Source organism: Corvus moneduloides, chromosome 1 (assembly GCF_009650955.1).
Source record: "Corvus moneduloides isolate bCorMon1 chromosome 1, bCorMon1.pri, whole genome shotgun sequence".
NCBI classification, from domain to species: Eukaryota; Metazoa; Chordata; class Aves; order Passeriformes; family Corvidae; genus Corvus; species Corvus moneduloides.
In genome coordinates, this window is record NC_045476.1 from 77,939,696 (window position 1) to 77,960,035 (window position 20,340).

Below are 20,340 nucleotides of genomic sequence, written 5' to 3' on the forward strand. Positions count from 1 at the left end.
ACCTTTGAGTACAGAACTACCTTCCTCCTGACTTGAAGCTTCTGAACTGTCCTCCTTGAAGTGTTCTGATGTCTTAACCGTCTTCAAAGAGGGTTGTAAGTTACCTGCAGAGAATAAAGTTCACGTAGTAACTTTATAGATCTTGAACAACTGGACAGTTCCTAAATGCTTGCACTAAACTGGAAGCTAGGGAAATGGAAGACTGAACTTACTGGTTTGCACGTGGCAGCAATTTGAACATTGCCTGCTTTGAAGGAGGCAATCTCCAAGAGTAAAAGGCTCTCAAGAGATACTTTCATTTTGAAGAAAATAGCGTAGAAAATAATTTTAAAGCTATGGTACAATTTCAAAAGGTCGTGATTGTGATAATTATTAGAGATATTCCTACCATGCCGCATTTAAGATTTTTCTTTATAATCTTTTTGTGTTACAACAGGAAATGGGAGGAGACCAACAATAGTTACTGGCATTCTTCTGCAATAAATTATACTCCTCCATTGTCAAATCGTTCATCTGCCAAAAGAGACCTAATTTGGACTAAAGTCTTCTAGTGCCCTTAGCACAGTCTTCACACACAGTTTTTGCCTCTTTATGCCAGACAGGATGAAAAATAAATAGGAATAATATGAACAGTTTTGTTGCAAAAATACCACTGCCATGCTCTGAAAAAGGATTTAGTTTGATTACGAATCTAACTCTAAGAATCTACTCTTCCCCTCTGAAACAGTTCCAAGTTAGTGCAGGTAAGAGCACCTCAAAGCTGTTGCTTAGGAGCTTGAAACATTGATAAAAAGATACTTCTGAATATCATCTGCATTGAAGATACTAAATCCCCAGAGATCATGCTCTCATATTGGAATCAAAAGTCTACTCCAACCTGAAGAAGTGTCTAAACAACTGAATTTATGAACCAGGAGTGAGCTAATTGATTTCCTCCTTAATGGAACCATAGCAGCATAATTAAGCTTAGTGAATATTCAGTGTGAGATCCCAATTATTATTTAAGATATAAAGACCTTTCACCAAACATAGAATCTACTTCCACATAGGTTTTGCTAAATAACTTTGTATTTCTGTGAAAAGATATTTTTATCTCTGACTCTATACAGCAACTGAAGACCAATTTAAGCCACAAATGCTTTGTCTGTCAATTAATTCTGTATGTGTCTATTTGAGAACTATGATAAGATTTTTCTTGAATATATACTTCCTTATCCAACACTGTCACCACATGCAAAACATGCCACTACAGACTAACTTGCAATAACAAGTAGCAGGATTACAGGAATCCCAAACAGGAAACCTAGAAAAACACAGAAACCAACAATAAAAAAAGTCCCTCACAGGCCACTTAACTGAGGTGATTTTGGCAACAGGTGGGGTGAGTACTTTTGTCTCAGTACAGCTTCTATTAGCCTGCACCACAGGAAATGTGATTGTGAGCTACCCTGGGCAAGTCATCCAGTCCCCCTTCTCAAAAGAAAACCAACTATGTTTAAATTTCTCATACTAATTCTCTTCACCCAATGTTTTCTTAACATCTAACTCAATGTCAGGGCCTGAATCATGCCAATGGGCTTTGCAACTCTTCCCTGCTCTCCCATGGGCTTCACCTGCCCACAGTGAAGATCCAATCTGGTACACGGCAGTTTTGCAATTCAGGGTGTGATTGCTGGGAAAAGAACTGGCAGATGCCTCATCCAGGGCCTCCATCCTTCGGCTCAGGAGCCGCATTTGAGCTCAGGCCCTTGCCTCCGGTGCACTGCCAGCACACCTGTGCCTGGACATGCACCTTGCTGATCCTGTTCTTAACCCTGACCTACTGACTTGTTTTTCTGCCTTGACCTCAGACCTGCCTCACTGCTCTGGACTTGTCTGGTAACCACCAGGTTCTTACCTGCCCCTGGTCCTAATCTTCCTCATAACAAGTTAAGCCTAGTGCTTTCTGTCTTATCCATCAGAGAAAACAGATCGTCCTCTTTACAATATAACTCTTTGGTACTTGAAGACTTAAATCATCTTCCATTTGAGTCCTTCCTCCTCTCTGCTAAACAATTAAGTTCCTCATTCTGTCATATATTCTAGATCTGATAAATCCTCATGAACTTTCATGTACCCAATTATTTATTATTATAAAAGTTATCTCACGTTTACGATCACTTTGTAATCTATAAGACCTCCGAAAGAATTGACATTTGTCTATTCTACCCTTCTGATCTACCCACCCTGCAGATCATTTCTGCCCAGTCAACTCTATCTTGATGGAACTTGGCACGGGTTCTTTTCTGAAACCATTTCAAATTATCACCATGTACAACAATGCATTTGCAAGTCCTTTCCAACTAGATGCAGTCTACAGTCTGAAATACGCACATCCTGTCCAGTGTGCCCATCATTAACATGAATCTTTCTGGACTTTGGAAAATCTTTCCTCCCCATGGCAGCCTTTCAGTACAGCAGAGGTGTCAATTTTCACAGCAGTAAATTCCAGCCAATTCCACAATCACCCTGATTGGTACTAGTTTAACATTTTCACAAAACTGCCATGTAAGAATGGACTAAGTGTTACTAAAAAATGTTACAAAATGACCTACAGCTTCTACCGTAACCACAGTGTTTCTATCTCATAGGAAACACTGTGGTTACAGTAGAAGCTGTAGGTCACATTCATGGAAAGAATATACCTGTCACAGATCACACACATAATTTCAAACTGAAGTCAGCTGTCATTCCTCTATTTTTTCCCCAAACAAATATGAGCAGTCCGTTTGGAACCTCCAATCAATTCAATTCCTTTACTAAGATCTTCGACAACTTCTGAGGCAGTGGCCTCACAGCCAGTGCCTCAACTGTCATGGTGTACATGCACTGATAGAAGAAAAGACTCACTGGAAACAAAGATCACATCCTAAAGGCATCCATATAGAGAAGCCAAGCTTTGGTCGCACAAACAATTTGTAATACACAAGTAAGGTTAAGAGGACCACCAAAGAAATCTCTGCAATGCAAATGCTGGAACATAATTTTGTATGTTCTGAAATTAGGGCCATCTCATCATTTATGTACTTAAAGCAAATCTTAGTTTAATATAAAGACAGATGCTTAATCTACAAAAGAAAACAAATGAAAAACAGATGTGATTTTTTGGGTCAGTTCAAACTTTTTGTTCCAAAATTTAAGATTTTGTGAAAGGAAGAAGTGCTAAACTGTTGAACATACTCAATTCATAATAGCCTATTTGAAGAGCATGATGGTACAGAGAAGAAAGAAAGAAAGAAAAGAACACAAGCTGATGCTACATAGCATGTTCCCACTGTCAAAAGCATGGGTATCTGCTCAAGAAACTATTCATTGACCAGGAGTTCAAATAAACCAGTGGAATATAACACATGAACACGAAATTATAAAACTGTACTTAAGCACAACAGCAAAACTAGCTTTTTATACTTTTCATTATGTAAAACAGTACTAGGATATTTCTTACTGTGAGTGTGCAAAGATTCTGATGAAATTGATTGGAAGAAGTTGTATACTCTCTGATTCTGCAGAAAAGCTTCTGATGTATTTGAAAATAGCTGCCTGAAATTTAAGTGAGAGTTTGTTAAACTAAGTAACAGAATCATAGGAAGAACACAAAAATTTACTACATTTAAAAGCAAAACAGGCAGTTCTCAAGAAGTCCAAACCTTTCAAACTGCACATTCAGCATAAGCAATGTTAAAAGCTACTTTTGAACTTTGCTGTGAAGCGCTAGTGTAAGCTTAGAGTACAGCCAGTATAAAAAACTGGTATGATGATTTTTTAAAAAAAAGGTAGGTGCTTTTGAGTCATCCCAATTCAAACACTTTGGCCCCATGTAACATTTTATCAGAGAGGAGTTTGGATTGAGTCCAAAAGCACTGGACTTTATCTTTTAAGTTTTTTTTTTTTTAACTGAGAACACATTTACTTTCCCAAAACAATGCATCTCTTTCTTAAACACACTTGTATGGTTAAATACAAAGTTGAATTCACCTATAATGTCAGTATTTGAATTTCATCATTATCTCCAAGAGCAAAGGGTGGGATTCTCAATATTGCTCTGCACTGGTCAGAGTTGGTTACCAAGAGGTCAGTGACAAATTCTATTAGCTTCAAATAAGAAAATAGGCCAACAATGAATGGTTTTCACTTCCCACACACCAAGGTTTCAGATATTACTTGCCAGGAGGCACTACTCAGTTCTATTTCTTTGGAGGAGGGGCAGGGGAAAGCAATTTTTGGCAATTGGGCACATACTGAAACCCCAAAATAAGTACATATTTATGCTAAAACTGACACTGAAAGAAAATGGAATTTGAATATAGTAATGCTATTATCTTTAGATTATTCATGTAGCACTCCTGTATAGTCACAATACAACTTGCAAATTGTAATTACAGTTGCTTACTCTAACACAGTTGGGTATGTTCAAAGGTTATCTTCAAAGCAAGTCTCTTGGGTTTGTAGTTACTGTGCAGTGAGACTTCACAACTTTTCTGTATCACAATACATTCCCTTCAGTCAACCTCTGTTTAACAGGTTTATTGATTTAAAACCACTATGCTTATTAGCCAAAAATTGTTCACACAGATTAATCCTGGCTTGACAATCAAGCCAATAAAGACAGACAAATATTACAGATCAAAATTTATTTAAAAATTGGCAAGGGGGTGGTTGAGGCTCAGAGTGGCTCCACAACGTCGTTAATTAAAATATTAGGACAAAATGCTGGAACCCACAGAACATTATGAGCAGGAGTTCGAAAACCAGCGCCTGAGTTTTCAACTACCCCAACTCAAGAGACACTGCCTAACATGATGAATAATTCAACTTGTCTTCAACAAGGTTGAACAATCCTGACTGAAAAGGACAAACACAGATATCTGTACCAAACGAGAAGAACAAGTAGGCAAACCCAAACTCGTATTACTGTTCTGAGCTACAGAATTTGACCAACTTATCCCACATCCAACCAAGCTCTCTCATCACTAAATAGCAGGTGATGAGGTATGGACCATTTTCTTACAAATACATGAGCTACTTTTAATTTTATATACATTCTTCACTATTACTGTTTATTCCTTTTAAATTCTGTTCTGTCTCTCACTCTATCCTGTCATAAAAAGTAGAACATATGTGCTCTGATTTACTGTTTCGAGTATTTCTAAATATACCCTTGTGTAAAGAAGGTAATATCCTTCCAGAAGTGCCAATCATTGCTATGTAATGCTGCTTAGGACAAATATTTTCATAATTGTACAATTACTTCCAAAGAAGTAATTCTACTAAGTTTAATAAAAGTCTGAATTTAAAGAAACTCTAGAAGAGTCAAGAGTATCTATTTCATCACTGCTTTCCCACTTTCTTTGCAAATTGGGTTTAGGTAGCAGAATTTCCACTGTCCATAGGAGTCATCTAGCTTGACTTGAATCACTTTTCCAGCGATGCACTTCAGGCTATTTGCCAAAACATTTACCTGATTATGGGCTCAAGATCAGCATGCCTTCGTTCTTCCCTCTTCTGAAAACCCTGATTTAGTGCTCTTAAAATAGTCTTGTCAAATGCTTCAGAAGACAGTTCCTTTGGGAGCTGAGAAAAAGGTTAATGCAAAAAAAGAGTAGTTGACATTTTAAAGACTATATTTGTTCACTATGAGTCTTTATACCTTTTGGTATCAAGAAACTCAATTGTTCCAGTTTGAGCGATGTAATTTACAGACCAAAGGTACAACAAATCAACATCATCCAGTTTTGCAAGAGAAACACTTTGCTGTAAATCCTCACAGCAAATCCAGGCATAAAACTGTTTAAAGCTCTATTTGAAAGAATTACATTTGGAAATCTCCCAATAGTATGCTCTTTTCCAGGATAGTTTACAGCCTTTTTTTCTCTTTTTTCTTCAAATCTTTCACACATAGAAATGCATTCTGAAAATGACATGAAAAAAAATAACCAGGCAGGACTGAATGCACTGTACTCACTATCATCACTTAGCAGATTAAACTATTTTAAAGAAACAGGAGTGGAAAAGAAGTTGTTTCAGTTATTTAGTACACGAGACTTCAGCAGGCAACACTGAGATTAATCAATACCAAGTCCCTTCCCAGTTGCTATTAACACTGAAACTTCTTAGCAAAATTCATTATAACTGTTTCCAATGTCAATACTACAAAGTGAGGTCTGATGTTCTAGTTCAGAAGGTAAAATTCTTGCTATTAAAGAGCATGTTTTAAATAAAGACTATTCCCCAGAACAAAGTTTTTTTACATTTACAACTTCCAAATATTGTACTTAAGTACATCAAAGCTGATGAAATCTACTTTTTTATTATTATTATTATTTTAATATGGGGCAATTAAGAGCAAACTGCCACCACAAAAATGCTTTTTTTTACTAAAGTGTAGAACTATTGCTAATGTGGTTAATATCTGCCACCAGTTATGATCAACAGCACTAAGTAATTTACACTAGAGCAGCATCTTCCTCTTGTATATCTGGAATACACCTGAACCAGAGTGCCAGTTGGATAATGCATCCTGCTACTGGTACAACAGCCCAGTGCTAAGCAATCCTTTCCCTGAAAGAAGTGCTACTAACAGAGGGATGCTGTGTCTGATGCAGGTAATTGCTTGGTAACATACACAAAAGGAACTTCTGGAGTCTGGACAGGCAGGTGCTGTTAGTATTATGTTACTACAGTGCTATAGCACCTGAAATGTCTTAGATATAAAATCACGAAGGGCTGAAAGCACCTGTTGTTAACAGACCCTTTGGCTTTAATGTGCATTACTGAGGAACTCTAACTGAAGAATTAGTCAGTGTTAGCCAAAAGGTACCAAAAAGTTACTGCAGAAGTGTGGGAATGAGCAAATCTCCTATCCTAGTATTTCATATGTAGATTTGTCTCTGGACAGTTAACTTTTTGTCTTTAAAATTTCCATTAAAAGGAATACAATTCCTTCTGTAGGTAAAGATTCAGTTATACAAACCCAAAATTAGGTGCTTAGCTTAAGGTAATGAGATAGCCTTGTTACTTACAAGCTCATTAGTCCTTCCACATACGTGGGTAATTTCCTACTTGCAAAGAATTTTTCATGCTTATCACCTAAGAGGAGCCAGTCTTTAATATAAAGCATCCAAGTTATCCCATTTACTACCTTAGTTTTCCCACCAATGCTTCTACTCTGAAACAATTTTTATCATTACCTTATTTCTATCACATGCAGCATTGGAATTTTCCATCAAATATTTTGACCATTCTTTTCTGTACCTAGGAAACTGAGTGTACTATTTGACAATGCCATGTAGACTGGAACAAGAACAACGAAAAGCCAAAATGCGAGGGCATATGAAGTAGACATTCATACTTCATGTTTTTTAAAGCAAGGTGTAAGTTCTATCCTGCTTTATTTAACAATTCTCTCTTACTTCTATACTTACAGCTATCAAACCAACACAAACCAAATACATTTTTCAGCTGTGCACATTTTCCACAGAACACCTCAGGAAGCTCATAGCTGCTTGTGGTTGTTTCCCTCTTGTTCTGCCATCTCCTAGACACTGCTGGAACAGTCAAGCCAGCACATGGAACACCCTACATCAGTGAACTCCGCAACACTCTGGATCATGTCTTTTTTCCTGGCTCCTCCTGGAAGCAACTAGGTTCTAGGAGGTTAATTTCAGAAACTGATGTCTATCTTACACAAGCAGGCAGGACAGGAGGCATGCCTCTGAATGCTCATCCCAGAACTGCACAGAATCCTGTATGAAATGCTGCTTTTAGGGTTCTCTTCAGGTGTAGATGCATGTACCCTATGCTGCGGGATAACCCACCTGCAATCAGACATGGCATCCATAATTCAAATCCTCACAACTCAAGTTCTGGGAACTCTTAGAACTAGACATGCAACTAGATAAAAGCAGTTGTATTAACCACTGCAGATTACTGCAATGACAGAAAACAATGTTGATAACTTATACAGTGAACAAGACAATGACCTTTGTACGGTGACTGGCTTTCCGCTCACAATTAACACCGCAGTTAAGAACACCAGATGCCATAAAACATGTCCAAGACAGATCTCTCATTACTGCCCTGAACGGGGAAGAGTTTAAATATAGAATAATTTCTCAGAATAGGTGGAACCCAAAATATTAGACAGTGGCAATGAACACACAGTTCGAGGTCATCACACTGATGGGGTCTGCACATGGCCTACGCACAGAAATGTATTCCCTGCTTGGAGCAGGGGGGAAAACAACTGAGAGAACTTTTAGTTTTTTTAAACATGGACACATATGCACATATAGTTGCAAGACTCTCCTCAAGTTTAACTCCTTGTTATAATGGATGGGCCAGCCTTTGTTCTACTGAAGAATACAACAGTTAAATTAAAAACTATTATGCTTATGGGTGTGTCTCACTAATTAAAAACACTCACTAATTAAAAACAACAAATGGTACTCTTTAAGGTCCTTCTAACAGGAACACAAGCAACCAACCAGTGGTTGTAACTATACATGAGCTCTGTGGGGAGTATTAAAAACTCATCTGGTAGTTCTACAGTAGTTCAATTAAAACTCTAAGTGCCATTTCAGATGAGACAAACAATCCCCTCCTGGGAAACTCCCCAGAGATTCTGCAGGGCTGCTTCTTCTGTCAAGATCCTCCATCACAATGTACGTAATTTAAATGGTTAATACAATTGTGAAGTACAAAAACCTGTTAGCATGCTTTTGCTTCTATAATTACTAATGTTACTATAATTACATCCCAGAAATCACAGCTCTCCTAGACTACTTCTGAAGTTATAAACCTGATGTGTAAACACTACTTTTATATTTGATTACATACTTTTAGCAGGAATTCCTGAAGCTCCTGGTGTGTTTTTGTTACACACGTTACCGAAAAATCGGACCAAGTTACCTAGAACAAAGGAAAAAAGAATGAGGAAAGTTTATTTTTACAAATAGCATAGAAATTAGCTTGTCAGAACAATTCCATAAATTTGACAATATCAGAGTTAAAACTTGCAAATAAGCAAACACCAGGCAAAACATGGATAAGGCTGTACTTTTTCAAAGACATACTAATTTTGAGTGTATATTTTAGGATCACCTTCATGTTATTTGTGGCTAAAGGGAGCATGAACATATTCAGGGAAATACAATAAAGTCCCTGAAGATTACTGACTCAGAAAGAAGCCAGGCAGAAGGCTCTGTAATTATAGGACTTGGATCAAATAGAAATAATTAATCATAAAAAACAGGTACCAGAGAAAAGGACTGTAGGTCAGATATACTGGATTGAGCTCTCACTGCCATGACTGGAGTCAATATAAAACAAAACAAAAAAATCTCTGTTTATATTACCTATAAAATAATTTTATCTGCCTCAGATTAAACTCTTACACAGTCATATAGAAGTTGTTGTAGGCTACAAGTAAAAAAAAGTACTGCAAGTTACTAAAGAAGGCACCCAAGCATCACACACCATTTTGGCATATGCCTGAATAAAATTTCAGTAGCTTATTGTTCTGACACGACATGCAAGTAGTACAACAGCACCTTCACATGCATGTTTTGAGTAAAAAATAAGTAAGCTTGGTTAGATGAGTGTTGCCCGGCTTTAAGCCCACTTCTGGGCCAAAGATTCCAACTAGTTACATAGGAAGATTCGGAGTCACGGGAGTGGACACTACAACAATAAACATTCATTTACTCCCAAGAGTTGACAGAGTAATGTCAACCACCAACTGCCTTCAGCTTAGTCCCCAGAAATGCCAACTACCCTCGCTGCCCTCAGCTAGGAAGCCATGACTGCAATTGCTGTTACAACCTTAAAAAAGCAGTGTCTGGACAAGCACAAAATTATCTGCAGTGAAGAGCACACTATATACCTGCACAGATGAGGAAAGGAAACTCTTTCCTAAAAGAACTGAGTTGGAGTTTCAAGATTACTGAAATACTTCCCAGAATATCTCCACACTCCCCCTTTAACAAAGAAATTCAAAACCACTGTCAAATCTGTCTACATGCTGAATCTTTAGAACAGTTTTTTGACTTTAAATAGTGATAATCCTTATAGGCATTCTGTACAAACTTTTCCCATCTACTATTGTATTTTACCCTCACTTCACAGACTATTTGGGAAAAAAAAATCCATGACATGGTTGAAATATTTGAGCAGGTTAACCTTAAAGGCTTTGAAGGCTACATTCCACATATTACTGTCCTCAACAAAGGAAAAGTGCATCCATTTAAAGAATACAATACCAAACTCTGGGATCAACACATTAACTTTCAGCTCAAAATGGCTTCTTTTTTTAAGTTTGCCTCTTCAAAGATGTCCTGTAACCCATGTTAAATGACTAGTTAGAATGTTTGATATAAACCATTCTTTTTGGGTGAAAAAGGGGAACATTTAACTTTATTTTCAAATCTGGTATACTACCAGATTCACATCTACTGGCAAAATGACTCATAGTGTTAGTCAGTCCTTACTAAGAAAATTACTACTTTGATTCAATTAGAACATCACCACCAACAGCCTTAGCAACTATTATTTAATACATGCTGCCCCTTAGCTACTACAATAGATGAAGACTATACTAGGTAGGCCTTTCAGTTTGTGGCCACTTTCCAGCTTGTTTGGTTTTGCCTTAAGAAACAAAGCCCAAAACAAACAAACCAACCTCCAGTTTTCTCAAAAAGCACAGGAGCCACCCTCAAACGGTAAACACTGAGAAACAAGATCCAAGAAGACCATATGACTCCAAGCAATCTACACCTGCAGACACAACAATTGTGCTCCTGTGCCACTTGAGCAAATGATTGACTAGTTTTAGAATTCTTAGGAATTAACAAAAGCCAAGTTTCCTGAAGTGATGTTGCATACCCAGCTATGGCTGATGTTTTACACATTTCCACCTTATGCCCTCACACTTTATGCCCACAATTACATAAAACACCTGATTTGCACACAGAATTCAAAATAATTACAGGATAATCCAAAGAATCTCAACATTGCCTCCTGGGCAGGTTATTGAAACAAGCTGTATGTATCTACAGTACACAGATATCATGAAAACAGTAATTTTAATATTCTGTAGGTTATTTGCTTACTTTGAATGTGTACTCCAAATGTTTGTCAGCCCTTTTTCTTGATACGTCTTTCAGGGTTATCTTCTCAATGTGTACAGCTGAAAGAAAAACACCTTATTGTGCACTCCAAAACCAACAGTTTGCAAATCATTCCCTACTTTCCCAGGCACTCTGAGCATGCCTGTAGGCTTATTGCCTGACTCACACAGCCCCACTCCTCCTTAGGGGCTGTTTTATTGCAACAAACTGCTGGGGGCAGGTGGAACCTTGCTCTCTCCAAGTATTCCTCTGGCCTAACGACAACCTCTTCAGTGCACATCACGGGAATCTGTGCATTACCCAAGAGCTTATTTACACCAAATGTCAAATAGCTACAACAATATAACCACTATAAGCAAAAAGACAGTAAAAGGAAGTCAGATTGTGTCTTTACTCCAAGAAGTAACAAGTGCTGATAAAAACCAGACAGTGCCTTCTATACCCACGTGTCAGAAACATCAAGTAGTAATGAGGGCAAACTAAGGCTGAATAACCACATTTCTGAAGGGTACTTAGGTAAAAAAAAAAAAGTTACAGAAGGCCTGAAGGAGATAGAAATGAGTGTCAGCAAACAGAAAACAAAGAGAAGACGCAGAAGGCTACTACAATTGTAGTGTAAAGAGTGTCATTAAACTGAACTGAGAAGGAAGAAAGGTACTGTACGTACTTGCTACTTTAACACTCCTTCCCCACAGCCTTTTGTATTCAACAATAGGCAAGTTCTGGCTGTGACCTGGCAAACAGCAGCACCATATAGCTTTCAGGGCCCGGAGATTTTCTTGAGGGCACACAGCATTGTTCAGGTAATATTCCATATAAAAACCCTTAAGTAGCCAAGATAGGCTTTCCACTTCTGCTGCTGTGCTGGCCTGAGAATTCAACAGCATTTTATTCTAGTGCAAGCCTGAACACATCTTCACATGTAAAAAAAAAAATGTATTTAAAAGCATCTCTGTGGAGGGCTGGGAGCCCTTGGCACAAGAGCCTTCTGCTCTACCTTGGAGAATAGAGGCCTGAGGGCAAGACGATCTCCCCCAGAGATAAGCAATCTTCCTCGGGTCATGGCAAGAAAGTGAACCACCCGCAGCATGCCTTGTTTCTCTATGGTAATAGCCTGTACCCCGCTGGCTAGTTGGTTTCTACCCCACCCTCTACCTACCCCATATAACCTCTGCCCCCTAGCCCTGAGGTAGGGAGCCTTGTCCCTGGCCACCCCTTCACAGGGGCTGCTGGACAATAAAAGCTGCCTCTGAGGAACAGCTATACGAGGCTCCTGTCTCTCTATCCCAGAGTTCGCCTTGGGTGATTGCACAAAGGGCTGAATCACACGAGCTGGAATCACTTGTAGCACAGAAGTTGCTACACTTGCTGAAATCACTTGTTGCCCTGGGAAGCCTGCCACCGCCCCTGGAAGAGTTGCTCCTTGCAGGACACTCCTTACAGGAAGGTAGTGGTTGCCCATCCCCCGGCTTCTCTGGAAGCAACACATCCGCCCCTACATCATCCATGCTTCCTTTCAATGCTTTAGAAATTCCTTCTTTTTTTGGAGGGAGGTGGGTGGTGTTAACAGTTAATGTTTTCCTTTCAATTTTTAACTGCATGCTTACATGGGATATATCGGGAACTACTCATAACAACAGCATTTTTTCCTAAAAAAAAAATTAAACCTCCTGCAATTGTATGTTATGAAGCTTATTAATGGATATTAGCTAATTACCATCTAATATAACAAACATTTTAAAATTAATTTGGTTACAGTTACAATTCAAGTCTCATCCTCATCAAACATGCCATTTCTAAGATAATTAAGTATTGGCAATTTCCATAAAAGAACAATAAACCAGCAAATAAGCCTAGTGATAGTGCTGCAGCTTCCAATTTTCTTAGTAGAGAGACAAATACTGAGTGTGCTGGTGTACACTGGTTGTAATCCTCTAGCTGGGAGTTAGGAAGATAGACAATTGCTTCATTTTTACCCGTTAATGAAGATTAATTATTACAAAGGAAAGAAATCTGAGATGAGCTAAGGATGCCAGACAATATCATACATCAACATTTTATGAAAAGACGAATGTTCAGTGACCTTAATTTTCACCTGTCTGGTATACATTAAAGTGCTGTTACAAGAAGGACCATGGCACAACAAGATTTTTGGTGCACTAAAATTTCTTAATGGCTAACATTCAAATTGATACAAGAATTCATATTCATAAGTTAATTAAGAAGTTGATTCCCATGACTGGAACTGAGAATAGTGGTTTAAATTGCATTCCACTACATGCATATATTTAGCATACGCAATTAGGAAACCAAGACGATTAACATTCACAGACAAGCTTTTTTTTCCCTAATGAGATTGTGCTTATTTCAAACTATTGAATGTTCTCAATGCTAAAAATTTGTCCTCAGGTATAAAAAAATTTATTACACAATGTAGTACCTTCAACTTCCTTAACTTTTCTGCTGCATGCTTCATACACAATAGAACAGGTAATTATACTGCTGTTTCTGCACAGCTTTAGTTCTACAGTTTCAACAGACTCCTTTATAACTCTGTCTCCACAATGACATTTTAAATATTCTAAATGGCTAGACTGAGAAGAAATGTTCGAATATACAAGCCAATGAGGTGTGTTACATCTCTACATCTATTCTGGACACAGCGCATGCATTCAGGATGATTAAGTAAAGCATGTATACATGACACTGCTTCCATTCTAAGTCTAAGTCAAGACTTCTAAAATTCGTATTCATCACAGCTGAGAATCAAAACCAAGTTTTACTATCAGTGGTATTCCTAACCCAGTAAGGAGATTTTGGTACTAGGGAGTCTCTACCACATAACTGTGTAGCAAATACCGCAGTTATTCTGATCCTTCACTGTGGTTTCCCACTACGATAATATAAATGCAGAAAAATACTTAAGCTCTTCACTAGATTAAATTATTCAACTTTTTTGTGCTTCTCTTACTTGAGAGTGTTACTAAAGAGATTCCCCCTTTTGGGTTTCTAATTCATGAATATGAACACTTTGAACTCTGTAAAAGGATTTGAAACAGGTTTGTTGTCTGTAATCTGCCATAATCTTTCTCTGTGTTTTTTTTTTTCCAAGGAATCAAAAACTCTCAAATTGCCTGCCTTCAAAGTGCAGTTAAATCTCCACACTAGACACAAAAGTGTATTTATGAGGACAAAATGAATAGCAATCATTTTTCCATGTTGTGGGCTCCTTGCTATCTGCAGACTATCTGTTGACTAATTTTGAGTAGACAAGTGACTTGCTAATCCTCCTGAAGAATAAAGGGTAAAAATAAATCTGTTTTCAATAACGCTCATTTCTTCAAAGAGAAGAAATTGTGCTGGCAATTGCATATCAGAGTTTTGTTTATGCTCAGAAGCCTTGTTCTTATTCTCCCCAACAGAGCCGAAAGACTTGACTTCTATGAAGCCTTTCACTTCTTCAAACTGCCACTTCTATAAAACCTCCTAATATGTGTTTTTTCTTTGGTTGTTTCTTTTTAAAATTTCATCAAATACAACTGAATAGAGCAGCAAAATCTATCAACTGCTTCCCAATATTTTCATGCTTAGTTTTGCTTAAAAAATCTAAATACTGCTAATACAATTGCATTAAATGTTCTTGTTTTCTGCCAAATCCTACCCCTTTTTTCAGTGGGAAGCCCATTTGCAACTAATTTTCATCCATGCATTCACTAGTAGTTAGCAGCTAACACAAATGACAACTTGTTTTAACAAAGAAAAGACCAAGTAGGCAGCAAAGAAGCTATTTTACTGACCAGTCACTGCAGCTTCTCGTTCAGATGAACAGCAAGAGAGATGCAAGATGTCTACAACTCCAAGCAGAGTTTAATGTTCAAGAAAACCCTTAAAGCCTTCCCCAAAAGGAAGCTCAGACAGCCTACCTTCTCGCTGAGGTCTGTGGGAAGCCATGGGGAGTCCATCATGAGGTGCTGTGGTTCGTTCTAGCAAACTGGTCTCTTTACTTGACATGCAGTCATCATGGGAAAAGTTGCTCTAAATTAAGAAGGAGAAAAAAAAATAAGTGTCTTAGTATAAGATCTAATTACCAAAGCTTGCTCTGAACAGCAGGTACTACAAAAAACCCCACAAACCCACACTTTATCTGGTATTCCACAGGACAAAAACCTGAAGCTCCTGACAGTGGCAAAAAGGTGGTCATTAGCCACTTCAGTTCTTACTCTATTTACATGTTTATCAAATGCCACCTATAACCTCCAATGTTTCACTGACATTATTTTAAAAACAGAATAGGGTAGCAGATAGGGTATGTCAAGCTGGACAACTCAAGATCATTAGCTCAGAACTTCAGTAATAATTTACTATTAGTATGAACTCTTTCAACTACTAATGTGTCAAGTCATCTACTCACTACATTCTAAATACAGTCTCCTCAACTATTTTCATGCCCTGTACCTTCAGCCTGCCACCTCTTCTATATAGGAAATCAGGAGTAACTGCTTGGACAGTCTATGAGGACATATGGTCCTGACAGCTAAATCCATGCATCTCTTACTAAGTAAGCATACAGAACGCAAGCAGTTGCCACCAACACCCTCACTTTCATAGAGAAAAGGACAGACTGAAAGCTCATCTCCCCCCACATTTACATGCAGACTTCAAAATTATATGCCATGAAGTATTAGTGGTTTAATACAGTGCACAAGGAGGGACAGAAAAAGAAATCACACAAGATAGGTAACATGGACAGATAAGTAAGAGAATAAAGAACAATCTAGACTAACAACGATAAGTAAGAAGAAAGTATTAGAAGAGTATGGACTACACGTGGTTTCCCTAGGGTAACAAGAGCCTATATAATTCTTTCCAAATTAAGATAAGACATTAATGTATCAATTTACACATTCTTCAAGGACCAGGTCTTGCTAAAACAAAAGAAAGCAACAAACTGACCAACCAAGCTAAAATTCAGAAATATTTTAAAACATCCAGTGACATAAGATGCAACTGCTTAACTCCACGTTCAAGGAAACAACACACTGCCTTAAAAAGGGACATCCACAAAGAACTGGGAAATACAGGAAGTTACTAGCAAATTTTTTGATTAATCTGTTTTAAGTAAAGCACCCTTATTTATCTGTAACAAGCAGTGTAACATATGAGCTGATTAAATAGCAAGTTAGGGGACACTGAATGCACCAGAAACATTTAGGAACTGGTCTGCTTGAAAACTAGAAGATTTTTTCATTCAGGATGAAGAACACTGCTCCACTGAAAGACCTTAATAAAAGATGGGTAGAGGAAAAATACAAATCTCCAGAGATCACTCTATTTTTAAATGCAAGAAGCATAATAGTAAGTGCCAGAATATATGTGGTTTGTTGGGGTTTTTTAAGGACTTGTGCAATGTGATGAGACAAATCATCAGCCAAGACTGGTTACTGTATTTCTTGAAGAGGACCCCAAGACTGTCACAACAGAATGACTAGAATGAGGAAGCCCAGAGGCAGCAAAAGACATCTGAATCCCCTGCCAATTCTTCAACAAACTTCTTCAGATGTGACAGATACATCAGCTAAAGCTGGCTTCACCTTACTAAACCAGCTTTACTTCATCTATAGCGTGGGTACAAACTGTGGCAACTCTGAACAGTATATCCAACACATGCAGACCTGGGAAGTGTCCAGGCATCAAGCCTGCCCTGGGCATGCTGGTAACCTAACTTTGATCAGTGACATCAATACCAGCACACAGTTAGCATCTCTAGACTGCACTGCAGGGTATTTTAGCAGTTTCTTCAAACTGGTGTATGGTTTGTGCTCTGAGGGCCAGTAATGTCAGGTTTCGAAGCCATCAGATTTAAAATATAAAGCCTGCTTTGTTTCTTCAAGATAAAACTCACACCAGTCCCCAGTCATTCAGTAAACAATCTCAGCAAACATCTAATAAATGATGAGCACAATGTCAGATATGGAATAAAAAACGACAACAGCTGTATGTCAATGAGATGGCAATTTTTTAACAGCTTCAGCACATTTTCAAGTTTAATTTACTAAAAAAAAAAAACCAAACAAGCCAACACACAAGCATGCTCTGGAGAGAACCACTTTCAGAATTCTTCAAAAAAACCCACTGATACTGTTTCAGCAGACATTTCATAACAACTGTGGACAGAAAAAGTGGAAGTACTTTGGTGTGGTTAAGTGTTAACTCCTGATCTAAAACCAATCAAATTTAAAGTCAAACCTTCTTTTGCCTTCGAAGTCAGGATATTTGTTTTGATTAATGGAAAATAAATTACAGTCTGTTCTAAAAAATAATTGCTAGTTAAAAAGTCAAATAAACTGTGAGCAGTTTTTAAAAGAGGTATAGAAATAAGATTTACTTCAAAAAAGTATTCTGTTCAGCTCATGTCAAAGAAGCATTAAATACTGCTGCTACACCTCCTAATACTAGAAAACTGCTTCTCACCTAGCACATACATCATCTTTGTAACAGCATACAAATTCTTTTGCAGTGAATTATTCTAGAACGGTTATTTTTCTATCCATGGCAGCAGTCTGTAACAGGCAAATTACAACTGCATTTGAAGACCCCCTCTAAACTGCAAAATATTACATGTTTCAAAACTTACTAAAATAATTATATTGATGGTTATAAAAGACCTATAATAAATTCATAATTTATTCACTTGAAGAACTCTTCACCTTGAAAGTTAACCAGTAATATGCACTGTGTGTATTTTGTGACCACTGGCTTTCACATAGCTAGTGCAAGGTAGCTTGCTGTCTACCTCTACAGGAGGTAGACAGCAGGAAAATCCAGAGCAGTTGTAGCTTTACCTTACAGCCTGCACAGGCTGTCCCTTTGCCAGCTCCAGATCCTGTCTTAAGCTGCATTACATCTCTTCACTTTTGGTGTGACAGTTCGACATCAAACTCACAAGTAACTAAAATACAGGTGTCACTGTCAGAGCAGACAACTCTAGCATGCAAGTGACTGGAAAGTCTAGGCAGTCTGAAGGGCCAGAGAATATTAAGAGTGGCACCATGTACTGCTACTTGGTGCCAGTCACACCAGGAACACAAGTCCTTTAAAGCCCGGCACACTGCTGAGGAAGGCCACGCTGTATAGAACCAGCTGTGCTCATCCTTTCCTGTCAGTGAATACAACGCATTCCGTGTTCACACAACACGTGCAAGCACAAGGTTAACTCTCACACAGGCCTTTGTCACTGTGAGACTTCACTGCTCACAGTGCTGCTGCTAATGATTAAAACACAGCGAAGCAAGAAATGTGGGTGGCCTCAAACCAGCTGCCAGATAATTAATTTGATAATCACACAGATCCTTGTGATGGCTGGAGGATTAACTACATTTCTCCTTGAAAGTGAAAGGAGCTAAGAGAGCACCCTAAAAATTATCTACTCTTACAACCTAGACCAGAGTTTTGTATCAAACAGATCTGACCTCATACGGTTGAAAGCAAGCACTATGTTAAAAAAACAACCTTATCACTTGAGACGTTTCCCAGGACTGTATCATACAATCATAGAATGTTTTGAGTTGGAAGTGACCTTAAAGATCACCTACTTCCAACCTCTCTGCCATGGGCAAGGATACCTTTCACTAGACCAGGTTGCTCAGAGTCCCATCCAACCTGGCCTTGAACACTTCTTGGGATGAGGCATCCACAATTTCTCTGGGCAACCTGTTCCAGTGTCTCACTACCCTCACAACAAAGAATTTCTTCCTAATATCTAGGATATGGTTGGATTTCTAGCCTGCAAGCACACACTGCCAGGTCACATTGAGCTTCTTATCAAACCACACTCTTAAGTTCTTCTTCCCAGGGCTGCTCTCCACTCTCTGCGAAGCCTGTATTTGTGCTTGGGATTGCCCCAACCCACCAGCAGGACTTTGCACTTGGCCTACTTGAACTTCATGAGGTTTACAGAGATTCCCCTCTCAAGCCTGACAAGGTCCTGTGGATCTGTCCCTCCAGTGTGACAATGGCAACACACAGTTTGGTGTCATTGGCAAACTTGCTGAGGGTGCCCTTGATCCCCCGTCCGTGTCACTGACAAAGATGTTGAACAGCACTGGTCCCAGCACCAACCCCAAGGAACTCCAGTTGTCACAGATCTCCACTTGGACCAGTGAGCCCCTGAAAACAACTCCTTGAGTGCGACCATCCAGCCAATTCCTTATCCACTGAGTGGTCCATCTGTTAAATCCATGTCTCTCCAGTTTAGAGACAAGGCTGACGTGGGATGGAGTCAAATGCTTTGCACAAGTACAGGTAGATGATGTCAGTTGCTCCTCCCTTATCTACCAACACTATCACCCCGATGTAGAAGGCCATCAAATCTGTCAGGCATGATCTGCTCTTAGCAAAGCCATGTTTGTCACAAAATGCCTCCTTATTTTCCAGGTGCCTTAGCATGGTTTCAAGGAGGATCTGTTTCATGATCTTGCTGAGCAGAGGTGAGACTGACCAACTTCTAGTTCCCCAGGTCTTCCTTATTTCCCTCTTTTAAAATGGGGCTTATGTTTCCCCTTTTCCAGTCAGCGGAAACATCACTAGACTGCCATGACTTCTGAAATATAATGGATAGAGGCTGAGATACTTCAACTGTCAGTTCCCCCAGGACCCATGGATGCATCTCATCAGGTCCCCTTGACTTGAGCACCTTCATATTCCTTAGATGGTCTTGAACATGTTCTCCTACAGTTGGTGGTTCTTCATTCTCACAGATCCTGCCTTTGCTGCTGTGACTTCAATGCTGTGTGCTGGAGCACTTGGTGAAGACTGAGGCAATAAGTTGTTGAGTACCTTGGCCTTCTCTGTATCCCAGGATATGGAGACCAAATATGCCATTTACTTTTGGAGAGGGCTCACAGTTTCTCGAGTCTTCCTTTTACCACCAATGTACTTACAGAGGATTTTGTTGTTGCCATTGATATCCCTGACTAGATTTAGTTCTATCAGGGCTTTAGCTTTCCTAACCTGGGTGCTCAAACAGCTTGTCTCTACTCCTCCCAGGGTATCTGTCACCGCCTTCCACCCTTTGTAGGCTTCCTTTTCACGTCTCACTTTATCCAGAAGCAATTTACTTATCCACACAGGCGTCCTAGTATTTTTGTCTGACTTCCTCCTCATTGGGATGCATCACTAC

The 20,340-nt window shown here is 38.8% G+C and overlaps 1 protein-coding gene across 4 annotated transcripts in view; it reads right to left on the reverse strand.

Annotated features, from left to right (window-relative positions):
- Window positions 1–20,340, reverse strand: part of ZCCHC2 (zinc finger CCHC-type containing 2) — a 45,068-nt gene that overhangs the window by 15,479 nt on the left and 9,249 nt on the right. For 2 of the 4 annotated variants that reach the window (XM_032117066.1, XM_032117056.1), the window contains exons 2-7: window positions 15,086–15,197; window positions 11,145–11,221; window positions 8,875–8,946; window positions 5,498–5,610; window positions 3,485–3,579; window positions 21–104 (exon numbers count right to left, since the gene is read on the reverse strand). In XM_032117066.1, coding sequence (XP_031972957.1) covers window positions 21–104; window positions 3,485–3,579; window positions 5,498–5,610; window positions 8,875–8,946; window positions 11,145–11,221; window positions 15,086–15,197 — 553 coding nt within the window. The remainder of the gene's footprint in view (window positions 1–20; window positions 105–3,484; window positions 3,580–5,497; window positions 5,611–8,874; window positions 8,947–11,144; window positions 11,222–15,085; window positions 15,198–20,340) is intronic. The other 2 variants (XM_032117084.1, XM_032117075.1) reach the window with 1 other exon arrangement.